At 43.7% G+C, this 21,795-nt stretch overlaps 1 protein-coding gene and 1 long non-coding RNA gene across 2 annotated transcripts in view; one reads left to right on the top strand and one right to left on the bottom strand.

Annotated features, from left to right (window-relative positions):
- The window catches only part of GRM7 (glutamate metabotropic receptor 7), a 377,064-nt gene extending 371,359 nt beyond the window's left edge, over positions 1 to 5,705 (bottom strand). The window contains exon 1 of the mRNA XM_075831870.1: positions 5,036 to 5,705. Within this exon, the coding sequence (XP_075687985.1) occupies positions 5,036 to 5,542 (507 nt within the window). The 5' untranslated portion in view covers positions 5,543 to 5,705. The remainder of the gene's footprint in view (positions 1 to 5,035) is intronic.
- A 9,699-nt stretch (positions 5,706 to 15,404) lies between these two features.
- On the top strand, positions 15,405 to 21,163 carry LOC142657417 (uncharacterized). Its single transcript, XR_012849926.1, has 3 exons — positions 15,405 to 15,483; positions 16,207 to 16,344; positions 20,175 to 21,163. It is a non-coding gene; the product is annotated as an uncharacterized LOC142657417 (long non-coding RNA).
- The last annotated feature ends 632 nt before the right edge of the window (positions 21,164 to 21,795 follow it).

Here is a 21,795-nt window from a genome sequence, read left to right on the forward strand (position 1 = left end):
ATGAGACAATTTCCATAGCAGAGACATTTCTCTTTAAGGTTTGGCGTCCCCTTCCCTGTGACTCAATATTAGGCCCCCTGGTCCCTGATCGGCAGCAATTTGCACTTCATTATTACTTTACGGCTCTTTTGAACTTCCAGTTGTGGATTCATTTTCTTCCACCAGGGTCTGGAAACAATGGTGTCATCTCCGACACTGACAGTCGCTCTTCCCCGGGGTATTTTACAGCTTCCTCCTCAGCAGCGATGGAGTGGTTCGCATTGCCCGCCGCCAGGTTTACAGTCATTAGTTGCACCTCGGGTATAGACTCCTTGGCATGGAGCGCACATCATCCTGGACATGTCATGTAGAGAGTTGTCGTCTGTGTTCTCTATAGGGGCTTTCTTTCCCTGATTTCTACATTGTAGCTGCTTGTTTCCTCCATGACACATTCTTTTCCACACCAGCAAATATGTGTAAGACTTCACCTCCTTTAGTTATTTTTTAATTCTAAATTGAACTTGATGGATTTTTATCATCCTTACTATCTTACTATAGTCTTTAGTTGTTCAATTTATATAGTCATGTGACAACTAAGCTTTTTTACAGCCCCTATAGATAATGCCATACAACCCCTATAGATAATGGCATACAGCCCCCTATAGATAATGCCATATAGCCCCTATAGATAATGCCATACAGCCCCCTATAGATAACGCCATACAGCCCCTGTAGATAACGTCATACAGCCCCCCCCCCTTGTAGATAACGCCATACAGCCCCCCCTGTAGATTTTTTTGGGGGGTTGGGGACGCTGTATGGCGTTCCCTACAGGGGGGGGGCTGTATGGCGTTCCCTACAGGGCGGACTGTATGGCGTTATCTACAGGGGGGACTGTATTGTTCAGAGAGAGAGAGAGGGAGAGATGGAGAGAGAGAGAGAGGCAAAGATTCAGTTCCCCGCCCTAGCTCTGTATTTTCCTGCCATGGTGGCATGTTGGCGCCCCCCTTTGGCAGCATATGCCCCCTCTAGTTACAGCCCTGCTATAAGAGAACTCTATGTAGTATTATGTGACGACCAGTTTGTATAATGACATTATGTAGATGTTTGGATAGTTTTGTACTATCAGGTGTATAATAGACTGTCAGGTAAGAGGCATGGAAGGGTTAACATGACATAATAAGTATCTCTGCAGCACGGATATAGCGCCTCTGTTTCTGTAGAACGTGAGGATTCTAGAAAGTGTAAAACTCACAAAGGCTGAAAATGAATATGAAGCAAAAGCAGAAATTTATCAATAAGTGAGAGGCTGTAATGGATCCGCAGGTGCCGGGCGGGGAGAAATGATCAGTTTTCCTCTGGTCTTCAGACCACAGGGAGACCTCTTATTGTTTGTAACTCAGTGTGAAGTGATTAATGGGGAAGGTTTACTGGCTGCAAGATAGTACAGAGGATGGGAACATGGGGAAGAAGGGAGGGAGGAAGAGGAGGAGAGGCAATGAATGGATCAGGGATGACTGCTCACCATTGACAGCTTTAAAGGTAGAGAGAGGGTAGAGGAAGAAAGAGAATAGGAAAGAGGAAAAGATAGATCATGGGAGGACAACACAGAGTATGAGATGAGGAAGGAGGCAGGAAGGAAAGAGGGAGGGAAGGAAGGAAGGAAAGAAATAGGAAGGGAGGCAAGAGGGAGGTAAGGGAGGAAAGAGAGAGGGTAGAGGGAGGAAGTAAGGATAGAAAAAGTGGAAGATGGAAGGAGAAGAAGGGAGGTAAGGGAAAGGGAAGGAAGGTAGAAAGGAAGGGAGGAAGAAAGGAATGAAGGAAGGAAGGAAGGGAGGACAGAAGGAAGAAGAGGAAAGAGGCAGATAAGGGAAAAGGGTGGAAAAGGGGAGGGAAGGAAGCAAGGAGGGAAGGAATGAAGGAATAAAGGAAGGAAGGATAGAGGAAAGGAAGGAAGAAATTAAGAAAGGGAGGGAAGGAAGGAAGGAAGTATGGAAGTATGGATGGATGGAAGGAGAGGAAAGGGGAATAGATAGAGAGAAGATGAAGGAGAATGTATCTATGGATAATAAGACAAAATATGAAAAATGTAAAGAAAGGAGAGCGTTAGACGCTACAATAAAAGAGAAGGATAAAGGCAGAGGAAGGTAGAAAAAATAGAAAAGATGATCGACAAAACACAAGAGAGCATGACAAGGGAAAATATAAGAAAAAGACAGAAAAGCAAAGGAAAGAAAAGGTAGAGAAGGAGGCAAGAGATAGAGGGTGAGGAGGAAAGCAGAGACAGTATTTAATTAAAGGAAAGAAGTTTGAGGGGGGGGGGACAAGTCACAGGAACAATACACAGATAGAAATGTTCAGAAGTGAGGTTTATACTTCTCCATCCAGACCACCTACTCACAATGAACACTCTCCCCATGGCACGCTTGTGCAGCAGTTCCACTACCCTTGTGAAGCTACAGGTTGCCCACCTGCTCTACACCTGTAAAGACTAGATCTGTGCGGCCCATTGTGCTGCCACCGCTATTCTAGTCTTTCATACTGAGCAGGTAGGTCCCAATATATATAAATCCAAATATAAGGCAGCACTAAAAAGATGTGATGACAAAATGTGAATCTCTATTCCCCCATATGCATTGATTCTGAAAAAAAATAATCTATTTGGTCGCAGCTAAACAATCTTGAGTGATTAAATAAATGCCCCTTGATTGCATTAGTGCTGCAGGGTCCACAGTGACCTGGTGATGGGACATTGAGGGGATAATAGTGGATAAAAGCTGCAGGAAATCCACATTATTCTATATGTTCTGTTATTATAACTCTCCCGACAGGTGAGAGAGCAGCCACCTGCCCCTTGTGCCTGTCACTATTCACTGCAGGAATATTACAATGTTGACTTGACCATAGTGTAAACCCCTTGTATGAAATCCTGAGCTGCACTTGGACAGATCTAGAACAGATTCAGGTAGATGTGTAATGAATGATCATGTCTGAAATCTCTAGATCTCTGTGCAGTAATCATTCACTACGTATGTCTCTAACAAACACTTTAATTAGAATGAGGGAGGGGGTGGGGAGCTGTCTATAGGTTGACCCAATATACAATGAGAATTCATTACATCAAAATGCAAGAGACAGGGGGCTCAGAAATATCAAACAGACTCCATTCAGGACTCCACTGACAGAGAGGATGAGCCATCTGTATGGGTGATTAAATGTATCCACAGTGATGTAGGAATTAAGCCTGTATAGGAATGGACAGCAGTTACAGATATCAGATACTATATACTGTATACATTGTGCATGTGACAGTGCAATGTAATTCAGTATGTGTGAACTGCAAATACTGGAGCTGCTAATTAACTGCATGCAAATAGGCATGCATATATATATATATATATATATATATATATATATATATATATATATATATATATATACTTGTGTGAGTGGCTCTAACACCATACTGTATATTGGGCTGCAGTACATGCAGTTCATTATCTGTGGTAGGAGTGTGGGAGTTGTTGCACAGGGAGGGGGTTGGAGTAAATATGATTTTAGTTCTGTCCTTGCTATTATTATATCACTTGATGAATGTAAACTCATCTGGGGCACATTTGGCTTCCAGCTGATTAGTGATATCTCTGCCTTAGAACAGCATTGTCCCCATTCAGGAAAGATCATTCGTCTTCTGTGCACAGACCTGGTGCTACATGTAGTAGAGCAGATAACAGCAGCCTATTGTAGTGAATGGCTGGAGTTAGCCCCTGTACACACACAGCCGCAGTCCATTAATCTGCTGGACTTCAGCACCAGAGACAGAGCCTTCTCCATCACTACAGAGGATGCTGGAATATCCTTATAAAGAGTCAGGATAGCCAGTGATTGTATAAGGTGGACATGAAATTGTGAGCAGCTTGTATGAGAGGATGAACAGAAAGAATCACTGTATCCTATAGATTCTATATGGCTCATATTCCTCGAGACCAGTCACTCATCAAGTCCATCCAGTTGCATTGTGCCACAAGTGTGAAATCCAAATTGCTCTATATTAAACCCAAATGACCTTAGTCTTTATGTAAGATGATGTTTGCAACATTAATTGTCACCATTGTAAATATTTTCACCAGACTGAAGAAACAGTTACATAACTTAAAGAGGCAGTTCACTAAAAGATGCAGCCAAGAAGGACGCAGGGGCTGAGATAAGAGGCGCACAATGCTGTGTACTGTCACCAGTCCATCTCCAGCAGCAATGTAGGAGTTAAAATATCATACAGATATCATGTGCACGATGTCATGGACATTCCCATATACCAATACCTACACCCACACACTCATATACAGTCATCAGATAGCCCCGACACCTCCCACACAGCAGCGACAAGAAATGTCTCATAATGAAGAGCAACGGTCAGTGATTGGCAATAATAGAGAAAAATCTCATTAAACACAACAACCTACTGGATAGAGCAGTGCCATGGGGTGGGGTGAGGTATTTAGGGGAGGGTTTGATGGGTGCACATTAAGAATTATTAATCATTGCAGATTATTCTGCCCCCACAATTGCAAATTCCTAAAGACACATCCAAAGCTCAGGAAACAAAACATCAGAATGCAAAAAAAAACAAAAACGTGAAAAATCCAAGCAAGTGCCAAGAAGAGAATTACAGCTGGACATACTGGGGCTCTGCACTAACCATCAGGAGGCCATCTACAGGATCCAGCTCAGATCTATCTCAATGGATGTTACAGAAGGAGAAGTATCAGAGAAGAAGGGCTGTGCAAAGCAACAATGGAGGGGTGCATGACATGATAACAGATCGCCAACTATGTGAGATATAAGGGGGGGGGGGGGTGGTGGAGAAGAACAGAGATAATCAGAGTAAGAACAAGTGCAGAAGACATAGCAGAAGGAAAATCCTCTACTGGAAGCTCATAGATCAACGTCAAGAGCAAAGCAACATGTGCAGCAGTATCGATTGCATTGCTTTCCACTGACATCACACAACATGACAGCTCCTAACAGGTGGACAGCCCTGGCAAGTGGCTCCTACCTGGAAAAGTCGCAGGATATTTGCTACCATGATGGACACAGAACTTTCCGATGCCCCTATGACTCCGACTACTTTCTCCGGTCTAACGTAGACAGGCGGCTCCCCATTGGTGCAGCGGGCATCAGATGAATCCTTTTGTATGAGAGCCTGGACAAAGGTGAGGGACTGCTCCAGAGCATAGGTGTCCCTAGAGCAGGTGTCCAAAATCCGAGCCCCTAATGTGATGTTTGGTAGAAGCTCCGGGTCACTGTTGATCTGATCAATGGCATATAGCATGGCTTCCAGCCTGTGGATCCCGTTCTCTTTCCTTATATCCCCGCATGGCATTCCTGCAAAACCCCGGGAATGGACAGGAAAGAGCCCCCCCAAAGTGATATCTCCTTCAAGTCTGATAGAATGAGGTGCATACGGCTCCTGTCCAGATACCACAACTACACAAACCCAACAGCCCAGCCAGGAGGATAATTGCAGCAGGGGTATAAGCCAGGGGCCCCCAGGAGTCAGCATGACTGCCCCTTGAGGGAAGGCAATGTGCTCCTTTTGGGGAGGGGGTCTTCCAGCTGTGAGGGTCCCCAGTCCCTAGTAGATGAGCTTCTTCCTTCTGTACCGCTGCTGCCTCTGACAGCACAGTGGATGCATCTGCACATCCAGAGCTTTAAAGCTGCCTACAGAGGCTGGTCCGCCCGCCCCCCTCATGTCATCACGTAGCCTGCGTGTTATGTCATTTTCCTGGGAATTTGGGGGTCTAGAGTGCTCTCAGCTCTATTACCTGTGTGATCCCGAGGAGCTGAACCTGGTCACACAGTGCAGCCGCAGAGCAGAATACATTGCAGCATGCAGGCTCAGGGGTGTTTATTGCAAGAAGTCCTATCACCTGAAGTCTGAACCTTGCAGCCAGAACACACAAAGTCTATAGGAAATGAAGTATAAAGTCTGCCTTTATCTGTGATTTACAGGTTGCGGAGCTGTCCATAGTGCTGAACCTGGTACTAATAATGCAGCACTCACCACCTATAGAATCCTGTGCTGCGCTATGAGGGGGGGGGGGTGTATTGCAATTAGTTCTATTGCCTGCGGGAGATATAACACAAGTGACTGTCCACAGAGCTGCAAACAACGCAGAACACTATACAGAGAGAAGGCCAAACATCATCTCCTCTAGACTGCTATCCATCTATTGTCATTGTTCTATTGGTTCGCAATGCTGCAAACACACAAATAATAATCCACCCACAGTGCTGAACCTTCCACTCATTGCTAATAAATACAATAAATCCTCTACACATAGATATGCATTGGGTAGATAGATAGATAGATAGATAGATAGATAGATAGATAGATAGATAGATAGATAGATAGATAGATAGATAGATAGATAGATAGATAGATAGATAGATAGATAGATGGATAGATAGATATGAGATAGATAGATAGATAGATAGATAGATAGATAGATAGATAGATAGATAGATAGATAGATAGATAGATAGATAGATAGATAGATAGATAGATAGATAGATAGATAGATATGAGATAGATAGATAGATAGATAGATAGATAGATAGATAGATAGATAGATAGATAGATAGATAGATAGATAGATAGATAGATATGAGATACATAGATAGATAGATAGATAGATAGATAGATAGATAGATAGATAGATAGATAGATAGATAGATAGATAGATAGATATGAGATAGATAGATAGATAGATAGATAGATAGATAGATAGATAGATAGATAGATAGATAGATAGATAGATAGATAGATAGATAGATAGATAGATAGATAGATAGATAGATAGATAGATGGTAGATATGAGATAGATAGATAGATAGATAGATAGATAGATAGATAGATAGATAGATAGATAGATAGATAGATAGATAGATAGATAGATAGATAGATAGATAGATAGATAGATAGATAGATATGAGATAGATAGATAGATAGATAGATAGATAGATAGATAGATAGATAGATAGAAGATAGATAGATAGATAGATAGATAGATAGATAGATAGATAGATAGATAGATAGATAGATAGATAGATAGATAGATAGATAGATAGATAGATAGATAGATATGAGATAGATAGATAGATATGAGATAGATAGATAGATAGATAGATAGATAGATAGATAGATAGATAGATAGATAGATAGATAGATAGATAGATAGATAGATAGATAGATAGATAGATAGATAGATATTTTCCTGCAGATAATGGGGGGCATTTTTTCATGTTTGTATTGTATGTCTTATATCTATGGTCTTGATCAGTGTTTAGTTTTAAAAGCAAAAAAAATCTGCAACTTGACCTGCTCATCATCCTCCCTTTCTTTCTTTCTTTCTTTCTTTCTTTCTTTCTTTCTTTCTTTCTTTCTTTCTTTCTTTCTTTCTTTCTTTCTTTCTTTCTTTCTTTCTTTCTTTCTTTCTTTCTTTCTTTCTTTCTTTCTCATTGGGAGTCATGGTAACTGCTCATTGAACAACCTGTCAGAGTGGAATGTCCCCGATCCAAGAGAAACTTTGGTTCTTAGCAATAGGGTCTGTTTTCTTCCAGAAATAGCGCCACTCTTGTCAATGGGCTGTGTCCGGTATTGCAGTTCAGTCCTATTGAAGTGCAATATCCGCTTATTATGGACAAGAGAATTGCTGTTACTGGAAAAAATGGAGACAATTTCCTGAGCCACCCCTTTTAAGTAAAAATAACTGGAGTAACCAGATGGGCTCCTAATAATATTTCAATCTAAAGGTCTTGTCTTTGGAAACACCCCTTCCCATTTGGCCTATTAGGGCTTGTAGAGGCATTAGATCTGTGCCCAACATTGGGACCACCCTATTAGACAGGCACTTTAAAGGGTGACTCCAACTCTGGAGACCAATGCATGCTTGGTGATTTCAATGAGCGCTGTGTAATATGCTGAACATTTACCAACCGCACCCGCTTGTGGTGGCACCCTACACATGGAGCCTAAACATCCTGTAATCAGCGAGTCACCAGGGGACCTGCCTCCTGCAAAGTGGATCATCAAGACAACTCCTTTCCATATGGGGGTGCAGAGGTTGCACATGGGCCCTAGTGCCTGAGGGGGCCCGAAAGCTTCTACCACATAACAAGACACCAGTATTATAAATGTTATATAGCAGCTGGGGGACCTGCGACAGACTTTGCATTGGGTCTCAGGAACTTCAAGTTTCGCCTCCGTTTTCAGTTTTCCCATTCCAAAATATGTCTTGCACAGAACGCCCCATGCCTCCAATTTCTGCCCACAATGGGCACTAATGATGAATAATTGACATCTCCATCTTTCCATAGAAGTGACACCAGGAATTTGTAAGCTGCTTGTGTTTAAGATTGTCGACTACGTTCTATATTAAACCCAAGCGTTGGATTGTCCTCCGCCCGCCAGGAGGTAATAGTGTGGAGCCGGAAGGTGAGTGCGCTGTGATGTCCGCCTGCTGTGTCACGTCCTGCCGACTCATCATGAGGTTTAGGGGAATTCTTCTTTCTTTCGCAGTTCCATCTCTTTTGGTGTCTTTGAAGTTTTCCCTAACGATGGACTGGAGACACTTTATTACTGGCTTCATTTTCTCTGGATCGCTTTCCTAAGGTATTAATAGAGGAAGATGAAGGAAGAAAACAATGACCAATAAGTCCTGGACGTCTCCCATCTTGTTAGACTCACATTGGACTTGCGCCATAAATAATGACAAATTAACCAGTGCCCCATAAAACCCACCCAAATTATAGAGTTTAATGATTAGGAAACCCCCTATTCTAATAGCCAGATTGCTTATTATTAGCAGTGGTTTCCATACGGTAGCGTTCCAGTTGTTGCAAAACTACAACTCCCAGCCTACCCTGACAGTTCCTGCAAGGAGTTGTCGTTTTGAAACAGCTGGAGAACAAGTTTAGAGACCACTGCCCTAGTAGAACCAGCACATCCATGCATTATATTACAAGTGGGGCAAATGGGGACCCACCAAGTCATACCCTACAACAATCGGCTGACAATAGAGGGTCCCCAGTTGGGGAGTCTTAGAAAACATTGGGTTGATCAAGCCATTTATCTACTATCTTCCTAACTAAAATTTTAGAAGTGAAGTGATCCATAAGGAAAATGTCTGGATGTTCTGGAGGAGTTGGCCAAGTCATATATTATATGGTCACCCTTTTATTTAAATAGGTGCTTGTAATTTCTGACGCTGCGTTTCTTGAGTGAGATCAGCTGACCACATGCGATTTCAGCAGCTATACTTGATCGTTGTTACAAACCCCATATTTTCTATTGAATGGATTTGAAACTAAAATATATATCCACTCCGTGAAAACAAATAGCTTATTTCTACACGGAAACCATCAGCAAGCTGATGTTGACAGATACGTTATGCTAATAATTGTTACGGCTGCGGTCACAGGCCACGACCTCCACTTACCTGCCTCCCGCAGATCTTCCTCTTCCTGCCGGCGTCTCCCTCCCCGGAGACGTTGGCACATGCGTCCGCTCTGTCCCGTAGTGCTCACTCGAGGGAGTGCGCTGCTTAAAGGGCCAGCGCGCGCATATGTAAATAATTAATTAATTATTCCCTAATCATCCTGAACTATAAAAAGGGCCCTGCTCTTCTGATCCTTGCCTGAGCGCTTTTTGTATTTCCCATGTTAGTCTTGCAAATGGTTCCTTAGTATTGTCCCGTTCCCAGTGTTCCTGTGCCCTACTACCTGTATCCTGTATCCCACACTGTGTTATTGTTCCTGAGCCCGTTTATTGATTGGAGTCGTTTCCTACTATGCCCGTTGTCATCCGCCACGTCTGGCGCAAACTACTGCACCCGTTGTCATCCGCCACGTCTGGCGCAACCTACTGCACACGTTGTCATCCGCCACGTCTGGCGCAACCTACTGCACACGTTGTCATCTGCCACGTCTGGCGCAACCTACTGCACACGTTGTCATCTGCCACGTCTGGCGCAACCTACTGCACCCGTTGTTATCCACCACGTCTGGCGCAACCTACTGCACACATTGTCATCTGCCACGTCTGGCGCAACCTACTTCACCCGTTGTTATCCGCCACGTCTGGCGCAACCTACTGCACCTACTACAATCTGTGCTAGAGCCCCTGCCACCATCTGGACTATTTCAGGTGCCCTTGTGCTACGAACTCGTATAGACTTTTGCATAGACTGTGACTTGACCAGCTGTCTCTCTTCTACGGCGGAGCGGCCTAGTGGGTCCACATCCCCCTAGATCGTGACAATAATGTGTTTCTGTTTAGCTATTTGAGTGTATAATGGTGCCCTATTGTGAATAGTCCTGAGTACACAAGCTGTACTTAAAGTAAGAATAAAGCCATGTCTATGGCAGCTAGCCTGCTTGTTGATGGTTTCCTCCACAGAGTAAAATCAGAATAAAAAGCAAGTTAAACGGCAAAAAGGTAACGGAGATATAACACATAGACGCTGGAGTTGTCATACTAAAACTTGTCTGGTATGGTTTGTTATTTACAGGGAAGAGGAGTTCATAGCAGCTGCAGATTTCATTAAGATTGTTGGAAACAAACCTTATTGATACAGAGTAACCAAGACAAACCCTTCCGGTCGTGGCTTCATGGTGGGCTGAAGGGGAGGGGAAGGCAGAGCAGGTTTAGTATCATCAATGTGTATTTCCAGTGCCCAGAAAGTGCCAGCCTGGTCCTGAACATCACAGTCTGGGCAGATGGTGTTTCCGAGACGGCAGCGGGGTGACCAGTTAAGTGGAAGATCCTGGAAAGACAAGGAAACCAAGAAGGAATGTCCACGACTAATTATCTTAAAAGGTGTCACCCCCTTATCACTGCTCCAGGGTGGGGGAGAAGCAGCTGTCGGGGATAGACCGTTCAGTCTGCAGAAAGTGACTAATAATAAAGTATCAGGGATGAGATGTTGGATTTTAGAATCAGACATAAATGACTACGTTTAGCATTGGCTTCTCACAATATTAAAGGGCAATGGTATAAATGTTACTATTTTCTATCCAGTCTGTTGGTAGAACTCTCCCTGGTGCTCACGTCCATTATTCCCTTCACTCTCACTTCTTTCCAGACTTCCTATCTGTGTCAGGATTATGCTGAAATCTTCTGGAAGTTGGAATGTAAATCCTGTCCATAAAATAACACTTTAGAGTAGTGGCCCCCAACCTGCGGCTCTCCAGCTGCTATAAAATGACAACTCCCAGCAGCCACTGTCAGGCTATGATGGAGGATGTAGTCAGGCTATGATGGAGGATGTAGTCAGGCTATGATGGAGGATGTAGTCAGGCTATGATGGAGGATGTAGTCAGGCTATGATGGAGGATGTAGTCAGGCTATGATGGAGGATGTAGTCAGGCTATGATGGAGGATGTAGTCAGGCTATGATGGAGGATGTAGTCAGGCTATGATGGAGGATGTAGTCAGGCTATGATGGAGGATGTAGTCAGGCTATGATGGAGGATGTAGTCAGGCTATGATGGAGAACTACAGGTGGAGAACAATGGCTTTAGTGTGTATTGTAGTGTGGGGTTGTCCAGCATTAGAAAAACATGGCTGCTTTCTTCTATAAATAGTGCCACACCTGTCCATACGCTGTACAGATGTAGCCAAGTTTATGTTGACTCTGATAACTTGATATCACACAACAAAAGTCATTGAAAAAGTAAATGTAAAGTTTCTTGCCACTTTGTATTTAATGTGTTAAAAGTCAAGATAAAGATGGCTACATCTTTATTAAGTATTGCAGCTCAGCTCTGTTTAAGTTAATGGCTGCAATACCTCACACTTACCTGTGGACAGGTGTGGCACTGTTTTTGGAAGAAAGCAGCTATTTTTTGTAGTCTTGGACAAAGACTTAAAGGATACATAGACTTTTGTAAACACCTATATTACTGCTTCTATGCATCTAAAATAAAAAATGAAGCAACTTTGTAATTAATCTTTGACTTGATTAAAAATCTCCTACCGTTTTGTGTATACAGCTCCTATTCAGGCCAATGTGTCTCCATGGTTACAGACTACAAACAAACTTGTGTGTAGTCTTATATCAAGAAGAGAGCAAGAAGTACTGGAGTAACACATGACTGTAAGGTCAGACTACACAGGTGGTTCCGTTTGTAGTCTGTTACCATGGAGACACATAGGTCTGCATAAAAGCTATATATATAGTATATCCAAATGGGACAACCCGTTTGAGAAAAATGTAAAAAGTGAAATTTCTACAAGGTTTTCGAAGTCAATATACCTAATGTCTAATGTGAGTCCAGGTCTTCTGGGATGATGCCCTAGCCTTGTGTGTTCATATATAGCACCCCCGTTCTTATAGAATATCTCTACACAGGTATTCTGCTGGTCTCAAGACTTAAGATGGCCATACACCTTGTAACACCCATGGCCGCGGGCCGCCAGAATTACTCACCTCCTGACAACCGCAGCCATGGACTTGTGAGCGCTGGCCCGCATCTCATCCTCACTTCCGCTTCACTCTGCTGTGTCCGCGCGCACCTGAATTTGATACCCAAATTAGCCCATGAGCACCCTGGACTATAAGAAGGGCCCTGCCCTTCCTGCATTGCCTGAGCGTTGTTGTCGTTTACCTATGTTTGTGTCTGCAAATGGTCCCTTAAGTGTTTTCCAGTTCCCAGTGTTCCCGTTCCTGCTACCTGTATCCTGTATCCCGTGCTATCTTGGTCCAAGTGCCATTTCGAGTTGGAGTCATGTTGTGCTGTGTACTACGCCTGTCCTGTTACACCACGCCTGGTGTCTGCCTGCTGCCAAGGTCCCATCCGAGCCTATCTTCGCTACTCTGAGAAGTTACCACAGTTACACCTATCCGAAATATAGACTTTGACTTGTACCCTGTTGGCCAGCTGCTATACCATCAAGGCGGTATGGCCCAGTGGGTCCACGCACCCAATGTGACACACCTTCATTGGACGTTGACCGAACGCTCGTTCGGCCGACAGCTATTCCTCCCGACCTCCCCAAATACAATGACGTTCGGTTTGGCTGAGCGCGCACGTGTTCTCACAGGACACCTATGGATGCGGCTTATCTCCTATGAGAACAAATATTGGATATCTTGAAATTCAATGTGCCCGGTCCGTTTTCCCCCTGACTTCTGATGAATGAATGTAGGCATAACATCTAATACACATTAGATGGTCGTCTAGCCTCGCCGAAATCTGCATGTTCATTGGACGTAAATGTAATATGTATGGCCCCTTCACACCTATTATTTCTAAACAGAAGAAAACCTGATGAACATCACTGAGTGTAACTGACAACAACTGGTCATGTCAGGCTACAGGAGCATAGCTACAAGGGGTAGCAGTCGTACCCAGGCCCTGGTGCCTAAGGGAGCCCAAATGCCCTTCTCCCCTATAAGAAGACACCAGTATTATAAATGGTAGATGGGTACAAATTTTTCACTGGGGTCCAAGATCTTCAAGTTACGTTTCTGGCAGGTTGTTAGTAAGTGGCAGCAATAAAGATATTCCAGAACAGGCCAAGACCTTAAGGGCAAATAATGGTCAATGGTTCAGGTCACGGACGTCGTATTGGACATGGTATATTTACGACAGGCAGGAGAGAAGTCACAATGCAATCTGGATTAATATTGTCAAATAGATGAGAGACTGAAAGACAAACTGGGTCAATCCCACTAAGAAAGGTCAAAGATTGCGGGGCATAAAAATAACACAAATCACAAGGGCCCGAAGAGCGTCCAAGACAACTTCTTATTGGGAACCTCTGCAGAATTAACCTCGAGAGATGAGGACAATCCCATTACATGTTTTGTATAGGATTTTCTCATTATATACTATAACCTACAGGTAGAGCTTATTGGCCTCACAAGGAATACCAGTCTCTCCCATCCCCCTCTCGCTTTGTGTTGTATCCAGATCTATTATTAAAAAGACTTAATCCAAAGTGAACCAACTCACCACCAATGGACTCATTTATTCCCAATTGGCAATTATACATTGTCACATATACCTAAGAAATCGCCTTTGTCTTGAGTAATGATCTGCCTGTCCATTGATCGCCACTTTCCACCACCACTGAGCCATTAATGCTCAATCTCCCCAATAAAGGACTCGACTGTTCCCGCAGCAGTTTATCAACACAATGAGCTCTAGATCCATGATTAATCATCTGCCTTCAGACATGGGATCAGGCCGGAACTACAAGAAAGGAATTAAAAGGGATTGTATCAATCTGACATTCACCCCTCCCCCATAGACAAAGAACTAAATGAAATTGTCTATTGTCCAGTTCCATCCATTGACCATTAAGACCACTTGACATATAGAGAGATGTTCTGCCACTGGTCCTGATGCTTGTAGCCGTCAAAAGATTAAAAGATATATAGTAAGTGACCACAAAATTGGACGGGATGGGGGGGGGGGAGGATATCCTGTCATATAAAAAAGAAAACATAGAAATGTTTTGACAAGTCTTTGTGTAAGTATTGATCTAATTACATCTCATTCAATCAACTTCTACCAAATTACAGTAAAGTGGCTCAATACAAAACAACACGAGTACGTAGCTGTAGAAAGTGAACACGTGTAGATAATAACAGATAGAAATGAGATAGATAGATAGATGATAGATAGATAGATAGATAGATAGATAGAGAGAGAGAGAGAGAGAGAGAGAGATAGATAGATAGATAGATAGATAGATGATAGATAGATAGATAGATAGATAGATAGATAGATAGATAGATAGATAGATAGATAGATAGATAGATAGATAGATAGATATGAGATAGATAGATAGATAGATAGATAGATAGATAGATAGATAGATAGATAGATAGATAGATAGATATGAGATAGATAGATAGATATTAGATAGATAGATAGATAGATAGATAGATAGATAGATAGATAGATAGATAGATAGATAGATAGATATGAGATAGAGACAGTGGCGTAACTACCGCGGTAGCAGCAGTAGCGGCTGCTACGGGGCCCGGGGCTTGAGGGGGCCGGTGCCGCCAGCCGACACGCCCACCCAAATGCCCGGTGGCGCCGCTAGCAGCCGTTATGGCTGCTACAGCGGTAGCGCCGCTACTGTGGGGCCCGCGCCGCCGAGCCTTACACAGGCCCTCTCATCATGCCTGTAGGTGTCGCTAGCACCGGAGGGGGCCCCGGTGCTAGCGGCAGCCAAATACATGTGTTAGCACTGAATGGCCGGGCATGTTCCGTGCCTGACCATCCAGTGCCTTACAATGACACTGATTGGCTAGCGGCGCGATGACATCATCGCGCCGCTTCCATGCTTGGAAGGTGCTGATTGGCGGGGCAAGTCATTCTGCCCCGCCAATCAGCGTCATTGGAGGACGCTCGTTCAGCTCCTGCAGACATGCTCAGAAGAGAGCATGTCTGCATCGCCAGTGAACAGCGTGGGAACCGGAGAATGTGAGTATGGCAATTTATTTATTTTTTTCTTCAAAAATGTGAATGGCATTATCTATAATGGGGGGGGGGGGTCGTCTTTATGTGGGCCACTATATACAGGGGGCTCTATATGTGGGCCATTATATACAGGGGGCTCTATATGTGGGCCATTATATACAGGGGGGGTCTATATGTGGGCCACTATATACAGGGGGGGGGGTCTATATGTGGGGCACTAGCTACAGGGGAGGTCTGTATGTGGGGATGTGGGCCACTATCTACAGGGGGGTCTATATGTGGGGCAGTATATGTGAGACACTATACAAGGGTGGGCTATATGTAGAGCACTATCTATAGGGGAGCTATTTTTTAGGGTACTTTCTATAGGGGTGGGCTATGTGTGGGACACTATATACAGGGGTGGGATACCTGTGGGGCACTAGCAACAGGGTGGCTATATGTAGTGCACAGTCTACAGGGGTGGGCTATATGTGGGACACTATCTACAGAGGTGGGCTATACGTGGAGCACTAACTATAGGGGAAGCTATATGTAGGGCAGCACGGTGGCTCAGTGGTTAGCGCTATTGCCTTGCAGCTCTGGAGTCCATATGTGGGCACTATCTACAGGGGGCACGGTGTGTGTGTGTGTGTGTGTGTGTGTGTGTGTGTGTGTGTGTGTGTGTGTGTGTGTGTGTGTGACAGTTATATTTAGATGTGTTGAGAATTTTAACTTTGTTTACAGGTGCAGAAATGTTTTAAAACTGAGAAGCTGAAGACATCTAAAAGGAAAACTGCAGAAATGGGTCATGGCCGGGAGAAATCCATCATAGATGTCTGAACCGGAGGGAGAAGAAAAGAACTAGAATCTGAGACGTCACCGGTGAGTCACATAATGTAAATGTTTATTCTGCCTCTAATCAGTATTGTAGTCACTGTATGATCTGCAGCGAGATGATGGGTGGTATGATTTTTTTTTGTGAAACCGCATCTCCCAGCATATCCTTACCATTGTTCCGGCCATGCTGGGAGCTGTAGTTTTACACCGTACAAACCTATACGCAGTGGCGTAACTACCGCTATAGCAGCCGTAGCGACTTCTACGGGGCCTGCAGCATGAGGGGGCCCGTGGCACCCGCCGGCACGGCCCCCTCCCATGGCCGCAGGCTCCGCTAGCAGCCGCTATGGCTGCTACAGCGCGACACCACTGAAGGGGTTGTTCCTACAAAAGACATGCATCCCCTATCCACAGGATAGGGGATACATGTGGGATCGCTGGGACGCCCAGCGATGAGGAGAACGGGGGACTGAAAGTCCCCCCTAAGTTCTCCATGACAAACCTCGGACTTCCGGGGTCTGTGTCGGCAGCTCCGTAGAAATGAATGGAGCGCCGGTCGCGCTTGTGCGCATGCGTGACCAGCACTCCTTTCATTTTTATTGAACTGCGCAGACGCCGGAAGTCCGAGGTTAGTCATGGAGAACTTCGGGGGACTTTCGGTCCCCCGTTCTCCTTATCAATGCCAGCGATCGCACATGTATCCTCTATCCTGTGGATAGGGGATGCATGTCTTTTGTAGGACAAACTATAGGCCGTTTTTTTTGGGGGGGGGGGGGCTTATATGGTGTTATCTACAGGGGGTCTGTATGGCGTTATCTACAGGGGGCTGTGTATGGTGCTATCTATAGGGGGGGCGCTGTGTGGTGGAATCTATAGGGAGGCACTATCTACAAGGGGGGGGGGGTTGTGTGATACCCAGCAGAGGGGGGGCCCCAGTCAAAAGTTTGCTATGGGGCCCAGTCTTTCCTAGTTACGCCCCTGGATAGAGAGATAGATGATAGATAGATAGATAGATAGATAGATAGATAGATAGATAGATAGATAGATAGATAGATAGATAGATAGATAGATAGATAGATAGATAGATAGATAGATATGAGATAGATAGATAGATAGATAGATAGATAGATAGATAGATAGATAGATAGATAGATTAGATAGATAGATAGATAGATAGATACAGTGGCGGATTATCATTAGGGCGTTTCGGGCGGTCGCCCGGGGCCCAAGACTGCCAGGGGGCCCAAGGAGCCTATGACCGCCCGAACCCCCTCATGCCCAGTGGCGTCGCTAGCACCGGAGGGAGCCCCGGTGCCAGGACCGCACCTGTCAGGCGAGGGGAGCTTTGCTTCTACTTAGCAGCCGTGGTCTGTGCTGCTTTAGAAGCTCCCCCTCCAGCCCCCCTTCCCTGCTCTAAACATCTCTGCTGCTAGCTGTCGGGACATGGGGGAGGGGAGACTGTCGGCGGGCTCTGTGCTGTGAGCAGGAGAAGAGCTGCAGTGAAGACATAAAAGGTAAGTGCATGTGTGTTTAATATCCATATTCATGTGTGTTTAATATCCATATTCATGTATGTTTAATATCCATATTCATGTATGTTTAATGTCCATATTCATGTATGTTTAATGTCCATATTCATGTATGTTTAATGTCCATATTCATGTATGTTTAATGTCCATATTCATGTGTTTACAAGGTGTACTTTGTGTATAATGTGCATACTCGTGTATAATGTGCCTACTTAGTGTATAATGTGCATACTCGTGTGTACTTTGTGTACTATGCATACTTTGTGTATAATGTGCCTACTTTGTGTACTTTGTGCATAATGTGTGTACTTTGTGTACTGTGCGTACTTTGTGCATAATGTGCGTACTTTGTACTGTGCGTACTTTGTGCATAATGTGCGTACTTTGTGCGTACTTTGTGCATAATGTGCGTACTTTGTGCGTACTTTGTGCATAATGTGCGTACTTTGTGCATAATGTGCGTACTTTGTGCATAATGTGGTACTTTGTGTACTGTGCATACTTTGTGCATAATGTGCCTACTTTGTGCATAATGTGCCTACTTTGTGCATAATGTGCGTACTTTGTGCATAATGTGGTACTTTGTGTACTGTGCATACTTTGTGCATAATGTGCATACTTTGTGCATAATGTGCGTACTTTGTGCATAATGTGCGTACTTTGTGCATAATGTGCCTACTATGTGCATAATGTGCGTACTTTGTGTACTTTGTGCATAATGTGGGTACTTTGTGCATAATGTGCATAATGTGCGTACTTTGTGCATAATGTGCCTACTTTGTGTACTGTGTGTACTTTGTGCATAATGTGCGTACTTTGTGCATAATGTGCATAATGTGCGTACTTTGTGCATAATGTGCGTACTTTGTGCATAATGTGCCTACTTTGTGCATAATGTGCGTACTTTGTGTACTTTGTGCATAATGTGGGTACTTTGTGCATAATGTGCGTACTTTGTGTACTTTGTGCATAATGTGTGTACTTTGTGCATAATGTGCGTACTTTGTGCATAATGTGGTACTTTGTGTACTGTGCATACTTTGTGCATAATGTGCGTACTTTGTGTACTTTGTGCATAATGTGCGTACTTTGTGCATAATGTGCCTACTTTGTGCATAATGTGCGTACTTTGTGTACTTTGTGCATAATGTGCGTACTTTGTGCATAATGTGCATACTTTGTGTACTTTGTGCATAATGTGCGTACTTTGTGCATAATGTCCTTACTTTGTGCATAATGTGCGTACTTTGTGCATAATGTGGTACTTTGTGTACTTTGTGCATAATGTGCGTACTTTGTGCATAATGTGCCTACTTTGTGTACTTTGTGCATAATGTGCGTACTTTGTGCATAATGTGCATAATGTGCGTACTTTGTGCATAATGTGCGTACTTTGTGCATAATTTGCGTACTTTGTGCATAATGTGGTACTTTGTGTACTGTGCGTACTTTGTGCATAATGTGCCTACTTTGTGTACTTTGTGCATAATGTGGTACTTTGTGTACTGTGCGTACTTTGTGCATAATGTGCATAATGTGCGTACTTTGTGCATAATGTGCCTACTTTGTGTACTGTGTGTACTTTGTGCATAATGTGCGTACTTTGTGCATAATGTGCATAATGTGCGTACTTTGTGCATAATGTGCGTACTTTGTGCATAATTTGCGTACTTTGTGCATAATGTGGTACTTTGTGTACTGTGCGTACTTTGTGCATAATGTGCGTACTGTGTGTACTTTGTGCATAATGTGCCTACTTTGTGTACTAGTGTTTAGGTAGTGTTAGCAATAGTTACGGCGCGGCAGGGTGGTGGTGGAGAAGGGGGGCCCAAGTTTGGGTAACAGCCCAGGGCCCATGGTCTTCTTAATCCGCCACTGGATAGATAGATAGATAGATAGATAGATAGATAGATAGATAGATAGATAGATAGATAGATAGATAGATAGATAGATAGATAGATAGATAGATAGATAGATAGATAGATAGATATGAGATAGAGAGATAGATGATAGATAGATAGATAGATAGATAGATAGATAGATAGATAGATAGATAGATAGATAGATAGATAGATAGATAGATAGATAGATAGATAGATAGATAGATAGATGATAGATAGATAGATAGATAGATAGATATGAGATAGATAGATAGATAGATAGATAGATAGATAGATAGATAGATAGATAGATAGATAGATAGATAGATAGATAGATAGATATTCTCTTTCAGTTTTTCCTTTGTGGGTGACTGGAATCATTTATTGCCGTTCCATCAGTTCATCTCTGTATTAGAGGAAAGACAAGTAATAATTCATCATTCATTTTGCTTTTTGTTCTATGGAGGAATCTGTCAGTGAATAGAGGCAGAACACCGTGAGTATAACCGGTGGAAGTTCCTGTTCATGATGAAGTCTCTGCGAATACTTTATTGGCACCCAAACATCGAGGCCATGTCCGAATCCCCGGAGGAATGACGTGAGTGAAGATGCGCCATTTCTTGTACCCGGCGTGGGCTGGATGCGCCTCATCTGCCCTCGGAGTCGGCCGCATCTTCTCAGCACTTTGGCGCAGCTTCCGTAGAAGTTCCAGCTGTTTGTCAGTCACAGGCCACTAATGTTCTCCTGTCATCCCATTCTGCATAGAGCTGATTGCAAAGCAAATTACATGCAAATGACACAATACAGGAGGGGCTTATGCAGATTTGATGTCCCCCCCAGTGCAGTAATTAACCGAAAGGCTTAGTAAATAAAGAGCAAGTTAATTAGTTTGTTACAAGTCGCCCTGATTTTCCTGTCAAGTCAGAGCTGAAGATTTGAGCTGTAATGTCTGCAGGTAGCGCCGACTTCCCGATGATCATGACATGTGGGATTACCAAGGATGAAGGCCGAAGACGGGGGAGGATTTAAAAACGGAGAAGAAACGGGGGGCTGCAAACCCAAATCGGTCACTGGGGGGAAGGAAATTTTGGTTGAATTGGGCGTGAGACAGGAGGGAAGGTTGTGTGATGGTCATGGATGTTGGTAGATGCTGAAGATACCTGGGGCATGGTGGGCAATGGAGGAGGAGATACAAATGAATGTGGTAATTGCTGGCCCTAAGAGACCTGGGGCTCCGAGCAAAAGACCAAAAGAAAGTGCCCCTAGTGCCCGGTGCTAACAACGCCCCTGGTGATGGCCAGTGAAATGCGCGGTCAATGGCTTATTTAGCTTTCTCCTTATCTTCCAAAGACTTGGTGATATGTTTTAAGAGAAGTGTTCAAGAAAGAGTGTTATGCTTTGTTCCATGCTAGTAAGATTAAAGGGTGTGTAGACTTTTGCAATCAAGTTCGTAAATAGTCCGGATTAAAAATCTCCTACAATTTTACAGGAGGGAAGGGGGGGGGGGTGGACTTGACAGCAGGATCAGACTACGCAGGTTTTTTTTTTTGTAGTCTGTAACCATGGAGACACATAGGTCTGAATCAGAGATGGACAAACACAAAACGGTAGGAGACTTTGAATCAAGACTATTTGCAAAGATGCCTCAATTTTTGTATTTTAGATTAATGCAAAAAATTCATGCAAAGGTGTAAATTCCCATAAGGGCCGTCATTTCTCTTGATTTTAGGACAACGCTCTAAAAAGTGATGTGGGTTAAAATGCTGGCGTTGCATTTATTTGTGTTCCTGCGACATCACAGCCTCTGACTTATTCTCAATGTATCAACCCCCCCTATCCACAATGTGTCTCCTTATATATATCGCACATCTATGGCCCCAAAACAAGTGCCACGGTTTGAGACTAAGAGCCTGGAATGATTCTATAGACTGTGTCTACATTACCGACGTTCTTGTGTTTTCTGGTTTAGAACATATTTTTACAGAATTCTTCGAGAGGATGATGTAACTCTGTATACAGAGACTAAACCTGCCTTATACAATACAATGGAGAGGTCGACAGACAATGCCCTCCGCTGATTAATATAA

This window comes from Rhinoderma darwinii, chromosome 7, assembly GCF_050947455.1.
Source record: "Rhinoderma darwinii isolate aRhiDar2 chromosome 7, aRhiDar2.hap1, whole genome shotgun sequence".
Classification (NCBI taxonomy): Eukaryota; Metazoa; Chordata; class Amphibia; order Anura; family Rhinodermatidae; genus Rhinoderma; species Rhinoderma darwinii.